The sequence below is a fragment of the Nerophis lumbriciformis genome, linkage group LG04, assembly GCF_033978685.3.
Source record: "Nerophis lumbriciformis linkage group LG04, RoL_Nlum_v2.1, whole genome shotgun sequence".
Taxonomy (NCBI): Eukaryota; Metazoa; Chordata; class Actinopteri; order Syngnathiformes; family Syngnathidae; genus Nerophis; species Nerophis lumbriciformis.
This window is the reverse complement of record NC_084551.2, coordinates 48,185,001-48,205,513: the sequence shown is the minus strand read 5'-3', so window position 1 is coordinate 48,205,513 and position 20,513 is coordinate 48,185,001. Positions and strand designations below refer to the sequence as shown.

At 40.0% G+C, this 20,513-nt stretch overlaps 1 protein-coding gene across 2 annotated transcripts in view; it reads right to left on the bottom strand.

Moving 5' to 3' along the window:
- Positions 1–20,513, bottom strand: part of znf385d (zinc finger protein 385D) — a 264,331-nt gene that overhangs the window by 85,723 nt on the left and 158,095 nt on the right. For both annotated transcript variants that reach the window (XM_061956540.2, XM_061956548.2), the window contains exon 3: positions 2,558–2,702. In XM_061956540.2, the coding sequence (XP_061812524.1) occupies positions 2,558–2,702 (145 nt within the window). The remainder of the gene's footprint in view (positions 1–2,557; positions 2,703–20,513) is intronic.

The window sequence follows — 20,513 nt, the reverse complement described above, 5'->3', positions numbered from 1 at the left end:
CACTTAAATGTACTTGTGCACTGAAATGGTGGCCATATTTTACGCACATAAATTGTGAACTTGTGTTATGCACTTAACACATGTACTTAACTTGTGCACTGAAGAGGTAGCCATATTTTATGCCCCTAAATTGTGCACTTATGTTACGCACTTAACACGTGTACTTAACTTGTGCACTGAAGTGGTGGCCATATTTTACGCACATAAATTGTGCACTTATGTTATGCACTTAACACGTGTACTTAACTTGTGCACTTAAGTGGTGGCCTTATTTTAGGCACTTAAATTGTGCACTTATGTTACGCACTTAACACATGCACTTGACTTGTGCACTTAAGTGGTGGCCATATTTTACACACTTAAATTATGCACTAATGTTACGCACTTAAATGTACTTGTGCACTGAAAAGGTGGCCATATTTACGCACATCAATTGTGCACTTATGTTACGCACTTAAATGTACTTGTGCACTGAAGTGGTGGCCATAGTTTACACACTTAAATTGTGCACTTATGTTACGCACTTAACATGTGCACTTAACTTGTGCACTTAAGTAGTGGCCATATTTTATGCACTTAAGTAGTGGCCTTATTTTACGCACCTAAATTGTGCACTTATGTTACACACTTAACATGTGCACTTAACTTGTGCACTTAAGTGGTGGCCTTATTTTACGCACGTACATTGTGCACTTATGTTACACACTTAACACATGTACCCAAGTTGTGCACTTAGTAGTGGCCATATTTTACGCACCTAAATTGTGCACTTATGTTACGCACTTAAATGTACTTGTGCACTGAAGAGGTGACCATATTTTACGCACATTAATTGTGAACTTATGTTACGCACTTAACACGTGTACTCAACTTATGCACTTAAGTAGTGGCCATATTTTATGCACCTAAATTGTGCACTTATGTTTCGCACTTAACACGTGTACTTAAATTGTGCACTGAAGAAGTGGCCATATTTTACGCCCCTAAATTGTGCACTTATGTTACGCACTTAACACATGTACTTAACTTGTGCACTTAAGTGGTGGCCTAATTTTACGCACTTAAATTGTGCACTTATGTTATGCACTTAAATGTACTTGTGCACTGAAACGGTGGCCTTATTTTAGGCACTTAAATTGTGCACTTATGTTACGCACTTAACACATGCACTTGACTTGTGCACTTAAGTGGTGGCCATATTTTACACACTTAAATTGTGCACTTATGTTACGCACTTAAATGTACTTGTGCACTGAAGAGGTGGCCATATTTTACACACTTAAATTGTGCCCTTATGTTATGCACTTAAATGTACCTGTGCACTGAAACAGTGGCCATATTTTACGCACATAAATTGCAACCTTATGTTACGCACTTAACACATGTACTTAACTTGTGCAATGAAGAGGTGGCCATATTTTACGCCCTTAAATTGTGCACTCATGTTACGCACTTAACACGTGTACTTAACTTGTGCACTTATGTGGTAGCCTAATTTTACGCACGTAAATTGTGCACTTATGTTACACTTAACTTGTGCACTGAAGAGGTGGCTATATTTGACGCACATAAATTGTGCACTTTTGTTACGCACTTAACACGTGTACTCAACTTGTGCACTTAAGTGGTGGCCTTATTTTAGGCACTTAAATTGTGCACTTATGTTACGCACTTAACACATGCACTTAACTTGTGCACATAAATGGTGGCCTTATTTTACGCACCTAAATTGTGCACTTATGTTACGCACCTAAATGTACTTGTGCACTGAAGAGGTGGCCATATTTTACGCACATAAATTGTGAACTTATGTCACGCACTTAACCCGTGTACTTAACTTGTGCACTTAAGTGGTGGCCTTATTTTACGCACCTAAATTGTGCACTTATGTTACGTACCTAAATGTACTTGTGCACTGAAGAGGTGGCCATATTTTACGCACATTAATTGTGAACTTATGTCATGCACTTAACCCGTGCACTTAAGTAGTGGTCTTATTTTAGGCACCTAAATTGTGCACTTATGTTACACACATATCTCCAGTGAACAATCTAGTGCTCAATGGCAATATTATTATTTCACAAAAAAAAGAAAAGAAAATTTAATTAATAAAAGAAAAATGTAATTAAATTAAATTAAACATATCTCAAAAAGGTAATGGGAAGAAGTTTACACTTTTTGAATCCCCCTTTTTTTTTTTACATAGTTACTTTAACTAATATCCAGTTTCCTCAGAAGCACATTTTATCACAATCATCTGGATCCACAAAACGTAATTTGCTCAGAACTATGTGCTTACAATTCTTAATAAGTGAGTCATAGAAGTCATTCATACTCACATTCAAAATATTACATTTGTACAATTTCTTAAAATGTCTTTGAACAATGTGTGAGTTCATCACTCAGACTGCTCCATATTTTCACCCCACAGACTGAGACACAAAAACTTGTGCTAAAGTGCTAAAGCGTGTTTATATTTTGCCGTTCAATTTACGACGGGCGTCTTAACGTCCTCAGTGAGCACGTGCGAACAAAAAGTGGAAAAGTGCAAACCAACCTTTGTCGTCGACGACGCCCGCGGCAGCTTCATGGCCGCCCGTCTCCTTGGCGACCGCTGAGCCTCTCCTCCTGGTTTTGGGAGCGTCCGGGGCCTTGGGCTTCCTGCCGTGTCTGGTCCCCTTGTAGTGGGCCACAACTTGGCTCTGCGGGAGAACAAGCAGCAGGATTGAGTCTCCTGGCGCGGGACGGAGCGTGTAACGCAAGATGAAAAGTCGAGCGGCGTGGAGGCGATGAAGCGGCTGCGAGCTAATTAGTCCCGCCAAAAAACGCTAACCTCTGATTTGCAGGCTGCCAGCTTGGAGCAAATCCTACAGGATGATTTATTGATCCGACATTTTTCTTTTTTTCCACCCACCGCTGGAATGATTCACTTGTAAATCACAACCTCTTTATTGGCCGCCATCAATGGACGCTCTGGAGCCAAAGTACAATATTTGTCATGTTTGGCTGCAGGTCACTAAACTTAGGAAAGTTGCAAACATCAAAGTGATCAGTTTGAAACACTCTCGACCTCCCGAATGTTCGATCAAAGTGATCAGTTTGAAACACTCTCGACCTCCCGAATGTTCGATCAAAGTGATCAGTTTGAAACACTCTCGACCTCCCGATTGTTCGATCAAAGTGATCAGTTTGAAACACTCTTTACCTCCCGAATGTTCGATCAAAGCGATCAGTTTGAAACACTCTCGACCTCCCGAATGTGCGATCAAAGCGATCAATTTGAAACACTCTCGACCTCCCGAATGTTCGATCAAAGGGATCAGATTGAAACACTCTCAACCTCCCGAATATTCAATCAAAGTGATCAGTTTGAAACACTCTCGACCTCCCGAATGTTCAATCAAAGTGATCAGTTTGAAACACTCTCGACCTCCCGAATGTTCGATCAAAGTGATCAGATTGAAACACTCTCGACCTCCCGAATGTTCGTTCAAAGGGATCAGATTGAAACTCTCTCGACCTCCCGAATGTTCGATCAAAGTGATCAGTTTGAAACACTCTCGACCTCCCGAATGTTCGATCAAAGTGATCAGTTTGAAACACTCTCGACCTCCCGAATGTTCGATCAAAGCGATCAGTTTGAAACACTCTCGACCTCCCGAATGTGCGATCAAAGTGATCAATTTGAAACACTCTCGACCTCCCGAATGTTCGATCAAAGGGATCAGATTGAAACACTCTCGACCTCCCGAATATTCAATCAAAGTGATCAGTTTGAAACACTCTCGACCTCCCGAATGTTCAATCAAAGTGATCAGTTTGAAACACTCTCGACCTCCCGAATGTTCGATCAAAGTGATCAGTTTGAAACACTCTCGACCTCCCGAATGTTCGATCAAAGTGATCAGTTTGAAACACTCTTTACCTCCCGAATGTTCGATCAAAGCGATCAGTTTGAAACACTCTCGACCTCCCGAATGTGCGATCAAAGCGATCAATTTGAAACACTCCCGACCTCCCGAATGTTCGATCAAAGGGATCAGATTGAAACACTCTCGACCTCCCGAATATTCAATCAAAGTGATCAGTTTGAAACACTCTCGACCTCCCGAATGTGCGATCAAAGCGATCAATTTGAAACACTCTCGACCTCCCGAATGTTCGATCAAAGGGATCAGATTGAAACACTCTCAACCTCCCGAATATTCAATCAAAGTGATCAGTTTGAAACAATCTCGACCTCCCGAATGTTCGATCAAAGTGATCAGTTTGAAACACTCTTTACCTCCCGAATGTTCGATCAAAGCGATCAGTTTGAAACACTCTCGACCTCCCGAATGTGCGATCAAAGCGATCAATTTGAAACACTCTCGACCTCCCGAATGTTCGATCAAAGGGATCAGATTGAAACACTCTCGACCTCCCGAATATTCAATCAAAGTGATCAGTTTGAAACACTCTCGACCTCCCGAATGTGCGATCAAAGCGATCAATTTGAAACACTCTCGACCTCCCGAATGTTCGATCAAAGGGATCAGATTGAAACACTCTCGACCTCCCGAATGTTCGTTCAAAGTGATCAGTTTGAAACACTCTCGACCTCCCGAATGTTCAATCAAAGTGATCAGTTTGAAACACTCTCGACCTCCCGAATGTTCGATCAAAGTGATCAGTTTGAAACACTCTCGACCTCCCGAATGTTCGATCAAAGTGATCAGTTTGAAACACTCTTTACCTCCCGAATGTTCGATCAAAGCGATCAGTTTGAAACACTCTCGACCTCCCGAATGTGCGATCAAAGCGATCAATTTGAAACACTCCCGACCTCCCGAATGTTCGATCAAAGGGATCAGATTGAAACACTCTCGACCTCCCGAATATTCAATCAAAGTGATCAGTTTGAAACACTCTCGACCTCCCGAATGTGCGATCAAAGCGATCAATTTGAAACACTCTCGACCTCCCGAATGTTCGATCAAAGGGATCAGATTGAAACACTCTCAACCTCCCGAATATTCAATCAAAGTGATCAGTTTGAAACAATCTCGACCTCCCGAATGTTCGATCAAAGTGATCAGTTTGAAACACTCTTTACCTCCCGAATGTTCGATCAAAGCGATCAGTTTGAAACACTCTCGACCTCCCGAATGTGCGATCAAAGCGATCAATTTGAAACACTCTCGACCTCCCGAATGTTCGATCAAAGGGATCAGATTGAAACACTCTCGACCTCCCGAATATTCAATCAAAGTGATCAGTTTGAAACACTCTCGACCTCCCGAATGTGCGATCAAAGCGATCAATTTGAAACACTCTCGACCTCCCGAATGTTCGATCAAAGGGATCAGATTGAAACACTCTCAACCTCCCGAATATTCAATCAAAGTGATCAGTTTGAAACACTCTCGACCTCCCGAATGTTCAATCAAAGTGATCAGTTTGAAACACTCTCGACCTCCCGAATGTTCGATCAAAGTGATCAGATTGAAACACTCTCGACCTCCCGAATGTTCGTTCAAAGGGATCAGATTGAAACTCTCTCGACCTCCCGAATGTTCAATCAAAGTGATCAGTTTGAAACACTCTCGACCTCCCGAATGTTCGATCAAAGTGATCAGTTTGAAACACTCTCGACCTCCCGAATGTTCGATCAAAGCGATCAGTTTGAAACACTCTCGACCTCCCGAATGTGCGATCAAAGCGATCAATTTGAAACACTCTCGACCTCCCGAATGTTCGATCAAAGGGATCAGATTGAAACACTCTCGACCTCCCGAATATTCAATCAAAGTGATCAGTTTGAAACACTCTCGACCTCCCGAATGTTCAATCAAAGTGATCAGTTTGAAACACTCTCGACCTCCCGAATGTTCGATCAAAGTGATCAGTTTGAAACACTCTCGACCTCCCGAATGTTCGATCAAAGTGATCAGTTTGAAACACTCTTTACCTCCCGAATGTTCGATCAAAGCGATCAGTTTGAAACACTCTCGACCTCCCGAATGTGCGATCAAAGCGATCAATTTGAAACACTCTCGACCTCCCGAATGTTCGATCAAAGGGATCAGATTGAAACACTCTCGACCTCCCGAATATTCAATCAAAGTGATCAGTTTGAAACACTCTCGACCTCCCGAATGTTCAATCAAAGTGATCAGTTTGAAACACTCTCGACCTCCCGAATGTTCGATCAAAGTGATCAGATTGAAACACTCTCGACCTCCCGAATGTTCGTTCAAAGGGATCAGATTGAAACACTCTCGACCTCCCGAATGTTCGATCAAAGTGATCAGTTTGAAACACTCTCGACCTCCCGAATGTTCGATCAAAGTGATCAGTTTGAAACACTCTTTACCTCCCAAATGTTCGATCAAAGTGATCAGATTGAAACACTCTCGACCTCCCGAATGTTCAATCAAAGGGATCAGTTTGAAACACTCTTAACCTCCTGAATGTTCGATCAAAGGGATCAGATTGAAACACTCTCGACCTCCCGAATGTTCAATCAAAGTGATCAGATTGAAACACTCTTGACCTCCCGAATGTTCAATCAAAGTGATCAGTTTGAAACACTCTTTACCTCCCGAATGTTCGATCAAAGTGATCAGTTTGAAACACTCTCGACCTCCCGAATGTTCGATCAAAGTGATCAGTTTGAAACACTCTTTACCTCCCGAATGTTCGATCAAAGCGATCAGTTTGAAACACTCTCGACCTCCCGAATGTGCGATCAAAGCGATCAATTTGAAACACTCTCGACCTCCCGAATGTTCGATCAAAGGGATCAGATTGAAACACTCTCGACCTCCCGAATATTCAATCAAAGTGATCAGTTTGAAACACTCTCGACCTCCCGAATGTTCAATCAAAGTGATCAGTTTGAAACACTCTCGACCTCCCGAATGTTCGATCAAAGTGATCAGATTGAAACACTCTCGACCTCCCGAATGTTCGTTCAAAGGGATCAGATTGAAACACTCTCGACCTCCCGAATGTTCGATCAAAGTGATCAGTTTGAAACACTCTCGACCTCCCGAATGTTCGATCAAAGTGATCAGTTTGAAACACTCTTTACCTCCCAAATGTTCGATCAAAGTGATCAGATTGAAACACTCTCGACCTCCCGAATGTTCAATCAAAGGGATCAGTTTGAAACACTCTTAACCTCCTGAATGTTCGATCAAAGGGATCAGATTGAAACACTCTCGACCTCCCGAATGTTCAATCAAAGTGATCAGATTGAAACACTCTTGACCTCCCGAATGTTCAATCAAAGTGATCAGTTTGAAACACTCTCGAACTCCCGAATGTTCAATCAAAGTGATCAGATTGAAACACTCTCGACCCCTCGAATGTTCGATCAAAGTGATCAGATTGAAACACTGTCGACCGCACGAATGTTCGATCAAAGTGATCAGTTTGAAACACTCTCGACCTCCCGATTGTTCGATCAAAGTGATCAGTTTGAAACACTCTTTACCTCCCGAATGTTCGATCAAAGTGATCAGTTTGAAACACTCTCGACCTCCCTAATGTTCAATCAAAGTGATCAGTTTGAAACACTCTCGACCTCCCGAATGTTCAATCAAAGTGATCAGATTGAAACACTCTTGACCTCCTGAATGTTCGATCAAAGTGATCAGATTAAAATACTCTCGACCTCCCGAATGTCCGGTCAAAGGGATCAGTTTGAAACACTCTCGACCTCCCGAATGTTCAAAGAAATCAGATTGAAACACTCTTGACCTCACAAATGTTCGATCAAAGCGATCAGTTTGAAACACTCTTTACCTCCCGAATGTGCGATCAAAGGGATCAGATTGAAACACTCTCGACCTCCCGAATATTCAATCAAAGTGATCAGTTTGAAACACTCTCGACCTCCCGAATGTTCAATCAAAGTGATCAGTTTGAAACATTCTCGACCTCCCGAATGTTCGATCAAAGTGATCAGATTGAAACACTCTCGACCTCCCGAATGTTCGATCAAAGGGATCAGATTGAAACACTCTCGACCTCCCGAATGTTCGATCAAAGTGATCAGTTTGAAACACTCTCGACCTCCCGAATGTTCGATCAAAGTGATCAGTTTGAAACACTCTCGACCTCCCGAATGTTCGATCAAAGTGATCAGTTTGAAACACTCTCAACCTCCCGAATGTTCGATCAAAGTGATCAGTTTGAAACCCTCTTTACTTCCTGAATGTTCAATCAAAGTGATCAGTTTGAAACACTTTTTACCTCCTGAATGTTCGATCAAAGTGATCAGTTTGAAACACTCTTTACCTCCCGAATGTTTGATCAAAGTGATCAGTTTGAAACACTCTTTACCTCCCGAATGTTCGATCAAAGTGATCAGTTTGAAACACTCTCGACCTCCCGAATGTTCGATCAAAGTGATCAGATTGAAACACTCTTTTCCTCCTGAATGTTCGATCAAAGGGATCAGTTTGAAACACTCTTTTCCTCCCGAATGTTCAATCAAAGTGATCAGTTTGAAACACTCTCGACTTCCCGAATGTTCGATCAAAGTGATAAGTTTGAAACACTCTCGACCTCCCGAATGTTCGATCAAAGTGATCAGATTGAAACACTCTCGAACTCCCGAATGTTCAATCAAAGGGATCAGTTTGAAACACTCTTAACCTCCTGAATGTTCGATTAAAGTGATCAGTTTGAAACACTCTCGAACTCCCGAATGTTCAATCAAAGTGATCAGATTGAAACACTCTCGACCTCCCGAATGTTCGATCAAAGGGATCAGATTGAAACACTCTTTTCCTCCCGAATGTTCAATCAAAGTGATCAGTTTGAAACACTCTCGACTTCCCGAATGTTCGATCAAAGTGATAAGTTTGAAACACTCTCGACCTCCCGAATGTTCGATCAAAGTGATCAGATTGAAACACTCTCGACCTCCCGAATGTTCAATCAAAGGGATCAGTTTGAAACACTCTTAACCTCCTGAATGTTCGATCAAAGTGATCAGTTTGAAACACTCTCGAACTCCCGAATGTTCAATCAAAGTGATCAGATTGAAACACTCTCGACCTCCCGAATGTTCAATCAAAGTGATCAGTTTGAAACACTCTCGACCTCCCGAATGTTTGATCAAAGTGATCAGTTTGAAACACTCTCGACCTCCCGAATGTTCGATCAAAGTGATCAGTTTGAAACACTCTCGACCTCCCGAATGTTCGATCAAAGTGATCAGATTGATACACTCTCAACCTCCCAAATGTTCGATCAAAGTGATCAGATTGAAACACTCTTGACCTCCCGAATGTTCAATCAAAGGGATCAGTTTGAAACACTCTTTACCTCCCGAATGTTCGATGAAAGTGATCAGATTGAAACACTCTCAACCTCCCGAATGTTCGATCAAAGGGATCAGTTTGAAACACTCTCGATCTCCCGAATGTTCGATCAAAGTGATCAGTTTGAAACACTCTTGACCTCCCGAATGTTCGATCAAAGTGATCAGTTTGAAACACTCTCGACCTCCCGAATGTTCGCTCAAAGGGATCAGATTGAAACATTCTTTACCTCCAGAATGTTCAATCAAAGTGATCAGTTTGAAACACTCTCGACCTCCCGAATGTTCGATCAAAGTGATCAGTTTGAAACACTCTTTACCTCCTGAATGTTCAATCAAAGTGATCAGTTTGAAACACTCTTTACGTCATGAATATTCAATCGCCCGGAAAAGGGTGGAGTGCCATCTCCGGGTTGGGGAGGAGATCTTGCCCCAAGTGGAGAAGTTCAAGTACCTCGGAGTCTTGTTCACGAGTGAGGGAAGAGTGGATCGTGAGATCGACAGGCGGATCGGTGCGGCGTCTTCAGTAATGCGGATGCTGTATCGATCCATTGTGGTGAAGAAGGAGCTGAGCCGGAAGGCAAAGCTCTCAATTTACCGGTCGATCTACGTTCCCATCCTCACCTATGGTCATGAGTTTTGGGCCATGACCGAAAGGACAAGATCACGGGTACAAGCGGCCGAAATGAGTTTCCTCCGCCGGGTGGCGGGGCTCTCCCTTAGCGATAGGGTGAGAAGCTCTGTCATCCGGGGGGAGCTCAAAGTAAAGCCGCTGCTCCTCCACATCGAGAGGAGCCAGATGAGGTGGTTCGGGCATCTGGTCAGGATGCCACCCGAACGCCTCCCTAGGGAGGTGTTAAGGGCACGTCCGACCGGTAGGAGGCCACGGGGAAGACCCAGGACACGTTGGGAAGACTATGTCTCCCGGCTGGCCTGGGAACGCCTCGGGATCCCCCGGGAGGAGCTGGACGAAGTGGCTGGGGAGAGGGAAGTGTGGGCTTCCCTGCTTAGGCTGCTGCCCCCGCAACCCAACCTCAGATAAGCGGAAGAAGATGGATGGATGGATGGATGTTCAATCAAAGTGATCAGTTTGAAACACTCTCGACCTCCCGAATGTTGTGTGCTCCAATCACACTTCATACACACTCTCATGTCGTTGCCTTTCCATCTTTACGTCTCTCCGGTCATCATCCACACATACATCCACCTAACATCCATCCATCCATCCACACATACAGTACATACATTCATCTATCCATCCATGCATCTCTCTGTACATACATACATTTGTCTATCCATCCATCATCAATCATCCATCCATCAGTACATACATTTGCATATACGTATACCCATTCAACAATCCATCAGTCCATCCATCCGTCTATCACACCGTCCATGTATCCATTTGTACATCTGTCCATCCATTCAACTATCCTCTATTGTCCAGCCATTCATTCATCAATTAGTTTATCCATCCATTTAACCATGCGCCCGCCCATCCATGACCCACACATCTATCATCCAACCATCCATCCATATATCCCTCTATCATTCATCCATCCGTCCTCTCACCGATTCAACGATCAGTCTCTCTTATCCATCCATCCGTCCATGCATTTTTCCATCCAACCATCTGTTTTTCCCTCCATCCATTCAACCATCCGTCCATCCATCAGAATTTGGCTAGTCGGTGAGTGCTAATTATTGAAGTTTGTGGCAGTATTTTTTTTTTTTAAATATCAAATCCAGGAAATTCTTCATCATTCTTTTTGGCATTTGGTTAATCAAATCTCAAGGTTGTTTTTGAATCAGCACAAAAAAAGTCCAACTAGTTTTGAACATCTCCTGTGTTTCTGCACGCTGCTGAGACGGTCGGATGAGTGCTCAATGGCACGTCGGCAGTAGTTTGATTTTCAGACACAACGATGAGTGTTAGAATAACTGTTTCTAAATCATCACAAAAACTTTGTATTACATTAAGTTTCTGACAAGAAGACAAAAACTGTCTTTAAAACCTACTAAGAGTAAAGCTCATAAAACTCCACTATGTAGGGGGGGGGGGGGGGGGGGGGGGAAGCAACATGAAGGCGTTCCTGTTTTCTCTCATGTATGGTAAACAACAGAACGATATTGTACTAACCCAATGACTTCAAAGCGGAGAGAACCAAGGATCTGCCCAATTTCCAGACGACCTCTTTTTGAAATATTTTACGAACTCTTTTTGAACTATTTTATGACCTCTTCTTTTGAACTATTCTGTAGCCAAATGCAACACTGTTTATGACCCACTTCCCTCTGGAAGTGGAAGCAGTGGTCAGAGAAAGTCAAATAAAGAAGGAGGAGTGCAATCTTTTGGCAGAGCGTGCTGAGATACTGTGCAAGGGTACAGTGTAAAGGTGACTCTCCTCAATACATTGAGTCCAAATTGAATTTTGTCTCTGTTTGATTCTTTGCTTCTTGTCTTGTTTAATACAAACCCCGTTTCCATATGAGTTGGGAAAGTGTGTTAGATGTAAATATAAACGGAATACAATGATTTGCGAATCATTTTCAACCCATATTCAGTTGAATATGCTACAAAGACAACATATTTGATGTTCAAACTGATAAACTTTTTTTTTGTGCAAATAATCATTAACTTTAGAATTTGATGCCAGCAACACGTGAAAAAGAAGTTGGGAAAGGTGGCAATAAATACTGATAAAGTTGAGGAATGCTCATCAAACACTTATTTGGAACATCCCACAGGTGAACAGGCAAATTGGGAACAGGTGGGTGCCATGATTGGGTATAAAAGTAGATTCCATGAAATGCTCAGTCATTCACAAACAAAGATGGGGCGAGGGTCACCACTTTGTCAACAAATGCGTGCGCAAATTGTTGAACAGTTTAAGAACAACCTTTCTCAACCAGCTATTGCAAGGAATTTAGGGATTTCACCATCTACGGTCCGTAATATCATCAAAGGGTTCAGAGAATCTGGAGAAATCACTGCACGTAAGCAGCTAAGCCCGTGCCCTTGGATCCCTCAGGCTGTACTGCATCAACAAGAGACATCAGTGTGTAAAGGATATCACCACATGGGCTCAGGAACACTTCAGAAACCCACTGTCAGTAACTACAGTTGGTCGCTACATATGTAAGTGCAAGTTAAAACTCTCCTATGCAAGGCAAAAACCGTTTATCAACAACACCCAGAAACGCCGTCGGCTTCGCTGGGCCTGAGCTCATCTAAGATGGTCTGTTACAAAGTGGAAGAGTGTTCTGTGGTCTGACGAGTCCACATTTCAAATTGTTTTTGGAAACTGTGGACGTGGTGTCCTCCGGACCAAAGAGGAAAAGAACCATCCGGATTGTTATAGGCGCAAAGTTGAAAAGCCAGCATCTGTGATGGTATGGGGGTGTATTAGTGCCCAAGACATGGGTAAATGACACATCTGTGAAGGTGCCATTGATGCTGAAAGGTACATACAGGTTTTGGAGCAACATATGTTGCCATCCAAACAACGTTACCATGGACGCCCCTGCTTATTTCAGCAAGACAATGCCAAGCCACTTGTTACATCAACGTGGCTTCATAGTAAAAGAGTGCGGGTACTAGACTGGCCTGCCTGTAGTCCAGACCTGTCTCCCATTGAAAATGTGTGGCGCATTATGAAGCCTAAAATACCACGACGGAGACCCCCGGACTGTTGAACAACTTAAGCTGTACATCAAGCAAGAATGGGAAAGAATTCCACCTGAGAAGCTTCAAAAATGTGTCTCCTCAGTTCCCAAACGTTTACTGAGTGTTGTTAAAAGGAAAGGCCATGTAACACAGTGGTGAACATGCCCTTTCCCAACTACTTTGGCACGTGTTGCAGCCATGAAATTCTAAGTTAACTATTATTTGCAAAAAAAATCAAATATGTTGTCTTTGTAGTGCATTCAATTGAATATGGGTTGAAAATCATTTGCAAATCATTGTATTCCGTTTATATTTACATCGAACACAATTTCCCAACTCATATGGAAACGGGGTTTGTCGATGTCATCAGTGTTTGAACCTGACAATGAGTTTGTCACCAAAGGGGGCGACTCCTTTCACAAAGCTTCGGCGACCACTGAATGACGTCGTTCCAACACTCTGAACATCCGACGCTGAAGTGGTATTGGATATTAAAAAGTTTGAACATGACTCATAACAACAAAGCCATTAAGATGATTTCTGACCTGTCAAAAGTCACAAGTTAGCAGTCCGCGTGTGTTTTGCTTGGTTCCAAAAGTTCATTAGAAACAAATTTCTGAGGGAAAGTTTGTGTCTTGTGTATCAGTGGGTTGCCAGGTCACGTGGGAAGCGAGTGTTTACTTTAGTTGAGAACACTCGAGTGGAACCTGCGCCTTTAAGGGTAACGCACCTTTAACATGTCTGCATTGTTAAAAGGCTGTACTTTCACTTTCACAATCGATCATAACACACTTAATAGCTCATTTGTGGATGTTTTTAGTTCCCTGGCGGGAACTGTGGCGCGTGGACCCTGGTTGCCATGGCGACGGCAGCCAGCCTCTATTTAAGTGCTCAAGCAGAAGAAAGACACTCGACAGGAAGCTTTTTTGAATGTGCTGCAATTTGCTGGCATTGTTGTCGGCTTTTCGCTCACAATCAGCTCAATAATCCAATTCCGAGATAGATTGTGCGCTTGGGGGGCGCGTTTATTTTATTTATTAAATTTTATTTTTTTACCCACAATGCATTGCTGTCAAGTTCCTACTGAACGCAGGTTTAAAAATGAAAACTTACAGATGAATATAAATGATTTAATTTAATGACTGATTACATTAATACAAATGTGTGTTTTTTTTAATATTATTTTTCTATTTGTTTTATTCTACAATTGCATCATTCTTGCATCATCAACTCCACTACAAGTTGCAGAAAAGTGTTTTAAAAAGTGCTAAGTTTGCTGTTTGGTGCAAATTCTAATGGTGTTCTCGTGCTTACGCGTCACTTTTACCGCGGCAATTTACACGGCCTGATTTAAAATGTATCGCATGAAAATAAAAGTACCGTAGTGCTATTTAAATGTGTTATTGATCAACAACACACACACATAACTAACAAAGAATGTTCTGGCTCAGGTCATCTTGTGCACTCAGCTAGATGGATGCAAACCGACAAAAACTACTTTTATTTCATTTGTACATACAAAACCCAAAACCAGTGAAGTTGGCACGTTGTGTAAATGGTAAATAAAAACAGAATACATCCATCCCATCCATTTTCTACCGCTTATTCCCTTTGGGGTCGCGGGGGGCGCTGGAGCCTATCTCAGCTACAATCGGGTGGAAGGCGGGGTACACCCTGGACAAGTCGCCACCTCAATTATTTGCAAATCCTTTTCAACTTATATTCAACTGATTAGACTGCTGAGACAAGTTAATATTCGAACATTGTAATTTTTTTGCATATATTAGCTCATTTGGAATTTGATGCCTGCAACATGTTTAAAAAAAAGCTGGCACAAGTGGCAAAAAAGATTGAGAAAGTAGAGGAATGCTTATCAAACACTTATTTGGAACGTCCCACAGGTGAACGGGCTAATTGGGAACAGGTGGGTGCCATGATTGGGTATAAAAGCAGCTTCCATTAAAACAAGGATGGGGCGAGGGTCACCACTTTGTCAACAAATGCGTGAGCAAATTGTCCAACAGTCTAAGAACAACATTTTTAAACGAGCAATTGCAAGGAATTTAGGGATTTCACCATCAACGGTCTGTAATATCATCAAAAGGTTCAGAGAATCTGGAGAAATCACTGCACGTAAGTGGAAATCAACACCGAATGCATCAAAAAGCGACATCAGTGTGTAAAGGATATCACCACATGGGCTCAGGAACACTTCAGAAACCCACTGTCAGTAACTACAGTTTGTCGCTACATCTGTAAGTGCAAGTTAAAACTCTACAATGCAAAGCGAAAACCATTTATCAACAACACCCAGAAACGCCGCCGGCTTCGCTGGGCCCGAGCTCATGTAAGATGGACTGATGCAAAGTGGAAAAGTGTACTGTGGTCTGACGAGTCCACATTTCAATTTCAAAACCCACAAAAACTACTTTTATTTTATTTGCATAGAGTTAAAAAATATTCATGTTATTTAGATTACGTACATTTTTATTTAGGCCTCAAAGGTGCCATTTTCCTTGATCCTGTGTGTGTGTTTTCTTTCTTTCATTTTAAAGCGGCGTAAAGCATTTTGTGTTGCCTGTGTATGAAAAGTGTTGTATAAATAGTTTTTTTAAATTTTTTTATTGATTGCAACTCCATTAGAAAAATGCAACAAGTTGACGGAACAAACCAAAAGATGGAGGAGTTGCCAGGGGCGCCACAGCAGAAGAAGAAGAAGAAGAAGGAAAAACAGAAGGAAATAAAAAAGAAGAAGAAGGAATAAGAAGAAATAAAAAAAAGAATAAAAAATCAAAAATGGGGAAAACGGATACAGAAGAAGAAAAAAAGACCAAAAATAAGTATAAAAGATGAAGGAAAATAATGAGGAAAAAGGAACAGGAAGGGAAAAATAGGAGATAAATAAAGAAGAAGGAAAACAAGGAGGGAAAATAGAGCAGAAGATGAAGAAGGAAAAGAAAAGAAGGAACAGGAGAAGATGTATCATATTAGTTTTATGATTTATTAATACGCTGAATGATATAAAATATTAATTTTAGTCAATAGGAGTCAAAGTCGTGCACAAAGAAATAAATCAGCATCATGTGATAAATCATGTGATTTATGTATCATATTTGATTGTATGTGATTTATGTATCATATTTGATTGTATGTGATTTATGTATCATATTTGATTGTATGTGATTTAATATACCGTATTTGATTGTATGTGATTTATGTATCGTATTTGATTGTATGTGATTTATGTATCGTATTTGTCTGTATGTGATTTTTGTATCGTATTTGATTGTATGTGATTTTTGTATCGTATTTGATTGTATGTGATTTATGTATCGTATTTGTCTGTATGTGATTTTTGTATCGTATTTGATTGTATGTGATTTTTGTATCGTATTTGATTGTATGTGATTTTTGTATCGTATTTGATTGTATGTGATTTTTGTATCGTATTTGATTGTATGTGATTTTTGTATCGTATTTGATTGTATGTGATTTATGTGTCGTATTTGATTGTATGTGATTTATGTATCATATTTGATTGTATGTGATTTATGTATCATATTTGTGACTGCGTGGGTTCCCTCCGGGTACTCCGGCTTCCTCCCACTTCCAAAGACATGCACCTGGGGATAAGTTGATTGGCAACACTAAATTGGCCCTAGTGTGTGGATGTGAGTGTGAATGTTGTCTGTCTATCTGTGTTGGACCTGCGATGAGGTGGCGACTTGTCCAGGGTGTACCCCGCCTTCCGCCCGATTGTAGCTGAGATAGGCTCCAGCGCCCCCCGCGACCCCAAAGGGAATAAGCGGTAGAAAATGGATGGATGGATTTGATTGTATGTGATTTATGTATCATATTTGATTGTATTTGATTTATGTATCATATTTGATTGTATGTGATTTAATATGTCGTATTTGATTGTATGTGATTTATGTATTGTATTTGATTGTATGTGATTTATGTATCGTATTTGATTGTATGTGATTTATGTATCGTATTTGTCTGTATGTGATTTTTGTATCGTATTTGATTGTATGTGATTTTTGTATCGTATTTGATTGTATGTGATTTTTGTATCGTATTTGATTGTATGTGATTTTTGTATCGTATTTGATTGTATGTGATTTATGTGTCGTATTTGATTGTATGTGATTTATGTATCGTATTTGATTGTATGTGATTTATGTATCAGATTTGATTGTATGTTATTTATGTATCGTATTTGATTGGATGTGATTTATGTATCGTATTTGATTGTATGTGATTTAATATATCGTATTTGACTGTATGTGATTTATGTATCGTACTTGATTGTATGGATTTATGTATCGTATTTGACTGTATGCGATTTACCTGTATGTATCGTATTTGATTGTATGCGATTTATGTGTCGTATTTGATTGTATGTGATTTATGTGTCGTATTTGATTGTATGTGATTTATGTATCGTATTTGATTGTATGTGATTTATGTATCGTATTTGATTTTATGTGATTTATGTATCAGATTTGATTGTATGTTATTTATGTATCGTATTTGATTGGATGTGATTTATATATCATATTTGATTATATGTGATTTATGTGTCATATTTGAGTGTACGTGATTTATGTGTCGTATTTGATTGTATGCGATTTATGTGTCGTATTTGATTGTATGTGATTTATGTGTCGTATTTGATTGTATGTGATTTATGTATCGTATTTGATTGTATGTGATTTATGTATCGTATTTGATTTTATGTGATTTATGTATCAGATTTGATTGTATGTTATTTATGTATCGTATTTGATTGGATGTGATTTATATATCATATTTGATTGTATGTGATTTATGTGTCATATTTGAGTGTACGTGATTTATGTGTCGTATTTGATTGTATGTGATTTATGTATCGTATTTGATTGTATGTGATTTAATATATCGTATTTGATTGTATGTGATTTATGTATCGTATTTGATTGTATGTGATTTATGTATCGTATTTGTCTGTATGTGATTTATGTATCGTATTTGATTGTATGTGATTTTTGTATCGTATTTGATTGTGTGTAATTTATGTATCGTATTTGATTGTATGTGATTTATGTGTCGTATTTGATTGCATGTGATTTATGTATCGTATTTGATTGCATGTGATTTAATATATCGTATTTGATTGCATGTGATTTATGTATCGTATTTGATTGTATGTGATTTATGTGTCGTATTTGATTGTATGTGATTTATGTATCGTATTTGATTGTATGTGATTTAATATATCGTATTTGATTGTATGTGATTTATGTATCGTATTTGATTGTATGTGATTTATGTATCGTATTTGTCTGTATGTGATTTATGTATCGTATTTGATTGTATGTGATTTTTGTATCGTATTTGATTGTGTGTGATTTATGTATCGTATTTGATTGTATGTGATTTATGTGTCGTATTTGATTGCATGTGATTTATGTATCGTATTTGATTGCATGTGATTTAATATATCGTATTTGATTGCATGTGATTTATGTATCGTATTTGATTGTATGTGATTTATGTGTCGTATTTGATTGTATGTGATTTATGTGTCGTATTTGATTGTATGTGATTTATGTGTCGTATTTGATTTTATGTGATTTATGTATCAGATTTGATTGTATGTTGTTTATGTATCGTATTTGATTGGATGTGATTTATGTATCATATTTGATTGTGTGTGATTTATGTATCGTATTTGATTGTATGTGATTTAATATATCGAATTTGATTGTATGTGATTTATGTATCGTATTTGATTGTATGTGATTTATGTATCGTATTTGATTGTATGTGATTTATGTATCAGATTTGATTGTATGTTATTTATGTATCGTATTTGATTGTATGTGATTTATGTATCGTATTTGATTTTATGTGATTTATGTTTCAGATTTGATTGTATGTTATTTATGTATCGTATTTGATTGGATGTGATTTATGTATCATATGTCAGGTAAATTGAGTGGGATATGAATCCCCGCCCTACTGGAGGCTCCAACATGGCTATCAAGTCAGAGTGTGTGACAATCATTGGTACTTTAACTTTTTTTTAAGTTTGTTCGTGTGAGAAAAGCAACCGCCTAAACGGGCCTGATTGTGGACTGTATCCACCCGTGTACTCGGGTTCTTTAACTGCTGAAAACGATGGAAAGGGCCATTCTATATTGTAACTGCAAGTTAAAACTAGTTTTGGGATATTTAACACTCTATTGCTTTCTGGTGGCTAATTTGTCACGTTTCATATGTCAGGTAAATTGTGAGAGATATGAATCCCTGCCCTACTGGAGGTTCCAACTTGACTTTTGAGTCGGAAGTGTGAGAGAAGCAACCGCCTAAACGGGCCTGACTGCGGACTGTATCCACCCGTGTACTCGGGTTCTTTATATGCTGAAAACGATGGAAAGTGCCACTCTACATTGTAACTGCAAGTTAAAACTAATCTTAACATATTTAGCACTCTATTGCCATCTGGCGGCTAATTCGTCACGTTTCATATGTCAGGTAAATTGTGACAGATATGATTCCCCGCCCTACTGGAGGCTCCAACATGGCTATTGAGTCGGAAGTATGTTCGTGTGAGAGAAGCAACCGCCTAAACGGGCCTGACTGCGGACTGTATCCACCCGTGTACTCGGGTTCTTTAACTGCTGAAAACGATGGAAAGTGCCACTCTACATTGTAACTGCAAGTTAAAACAAATGTTTAAAAGATATTTAGCACTCTATTGTTTTCTGGTGGCTAATTTGTCACGTTTCATATGTCAGGTAAATTGTGAGGGATATGAATCTCCGCCCTACTGGAGGCTCCAACATGACTATTGAGTCGGAAATTTGTTAGTGTGAGAGAAGCAACCGCCTAAACGGGCCTGACTGCGGACTGTATCCACCCGTGTACTCGGGTTCTTTAATGAGGTGCTCCGAAAGGAGTCCAGCAAAGCAGTTTCCAGGCCCGGACTGAGAGAGCCGACAGATGCAGCCAGCGATGGCTTCTGACAAACAGATGAAAGGCTGAAATGAGTTGTGATTCATGCATATTCATGGTGTCACATGGTGTGGACAGCTGCCGGGTGTGGACCAGCCCAGGGAGGACATTTGTTACGTGTCCAGGAGGACTACACCGACATCTTAGTTGTCCCAGTAAACACAGGGCAGTATCGCCGATACCACTGCCGATGCTTTAGAAACGTCACGGTCAAATAGTTCTATGTATTTGCCTGGGATCGGGGTCTCCAAAGTGTGGCCCTAAGTTAATTTTGTAAAAATAGTATAACAGGGAAAACAACAAAAAAAGAGTGTAATAAAGGAGCAAACAGGTGAAATGTAAATGCAGGCAGTTTTCTATGACAGAAACAGCATAAATAATCGACAGATCTAAAATGTATTAAAATAAAATAAAAATAATATAAGACTTATTTTTTAACACTTTTATGAGTGTTACCTTTTTGGAAGCTATTAGAATTTTATTCAGATTTTTTTTTTAAACTGTCATTGTTAAAAAAATGTTTATAAT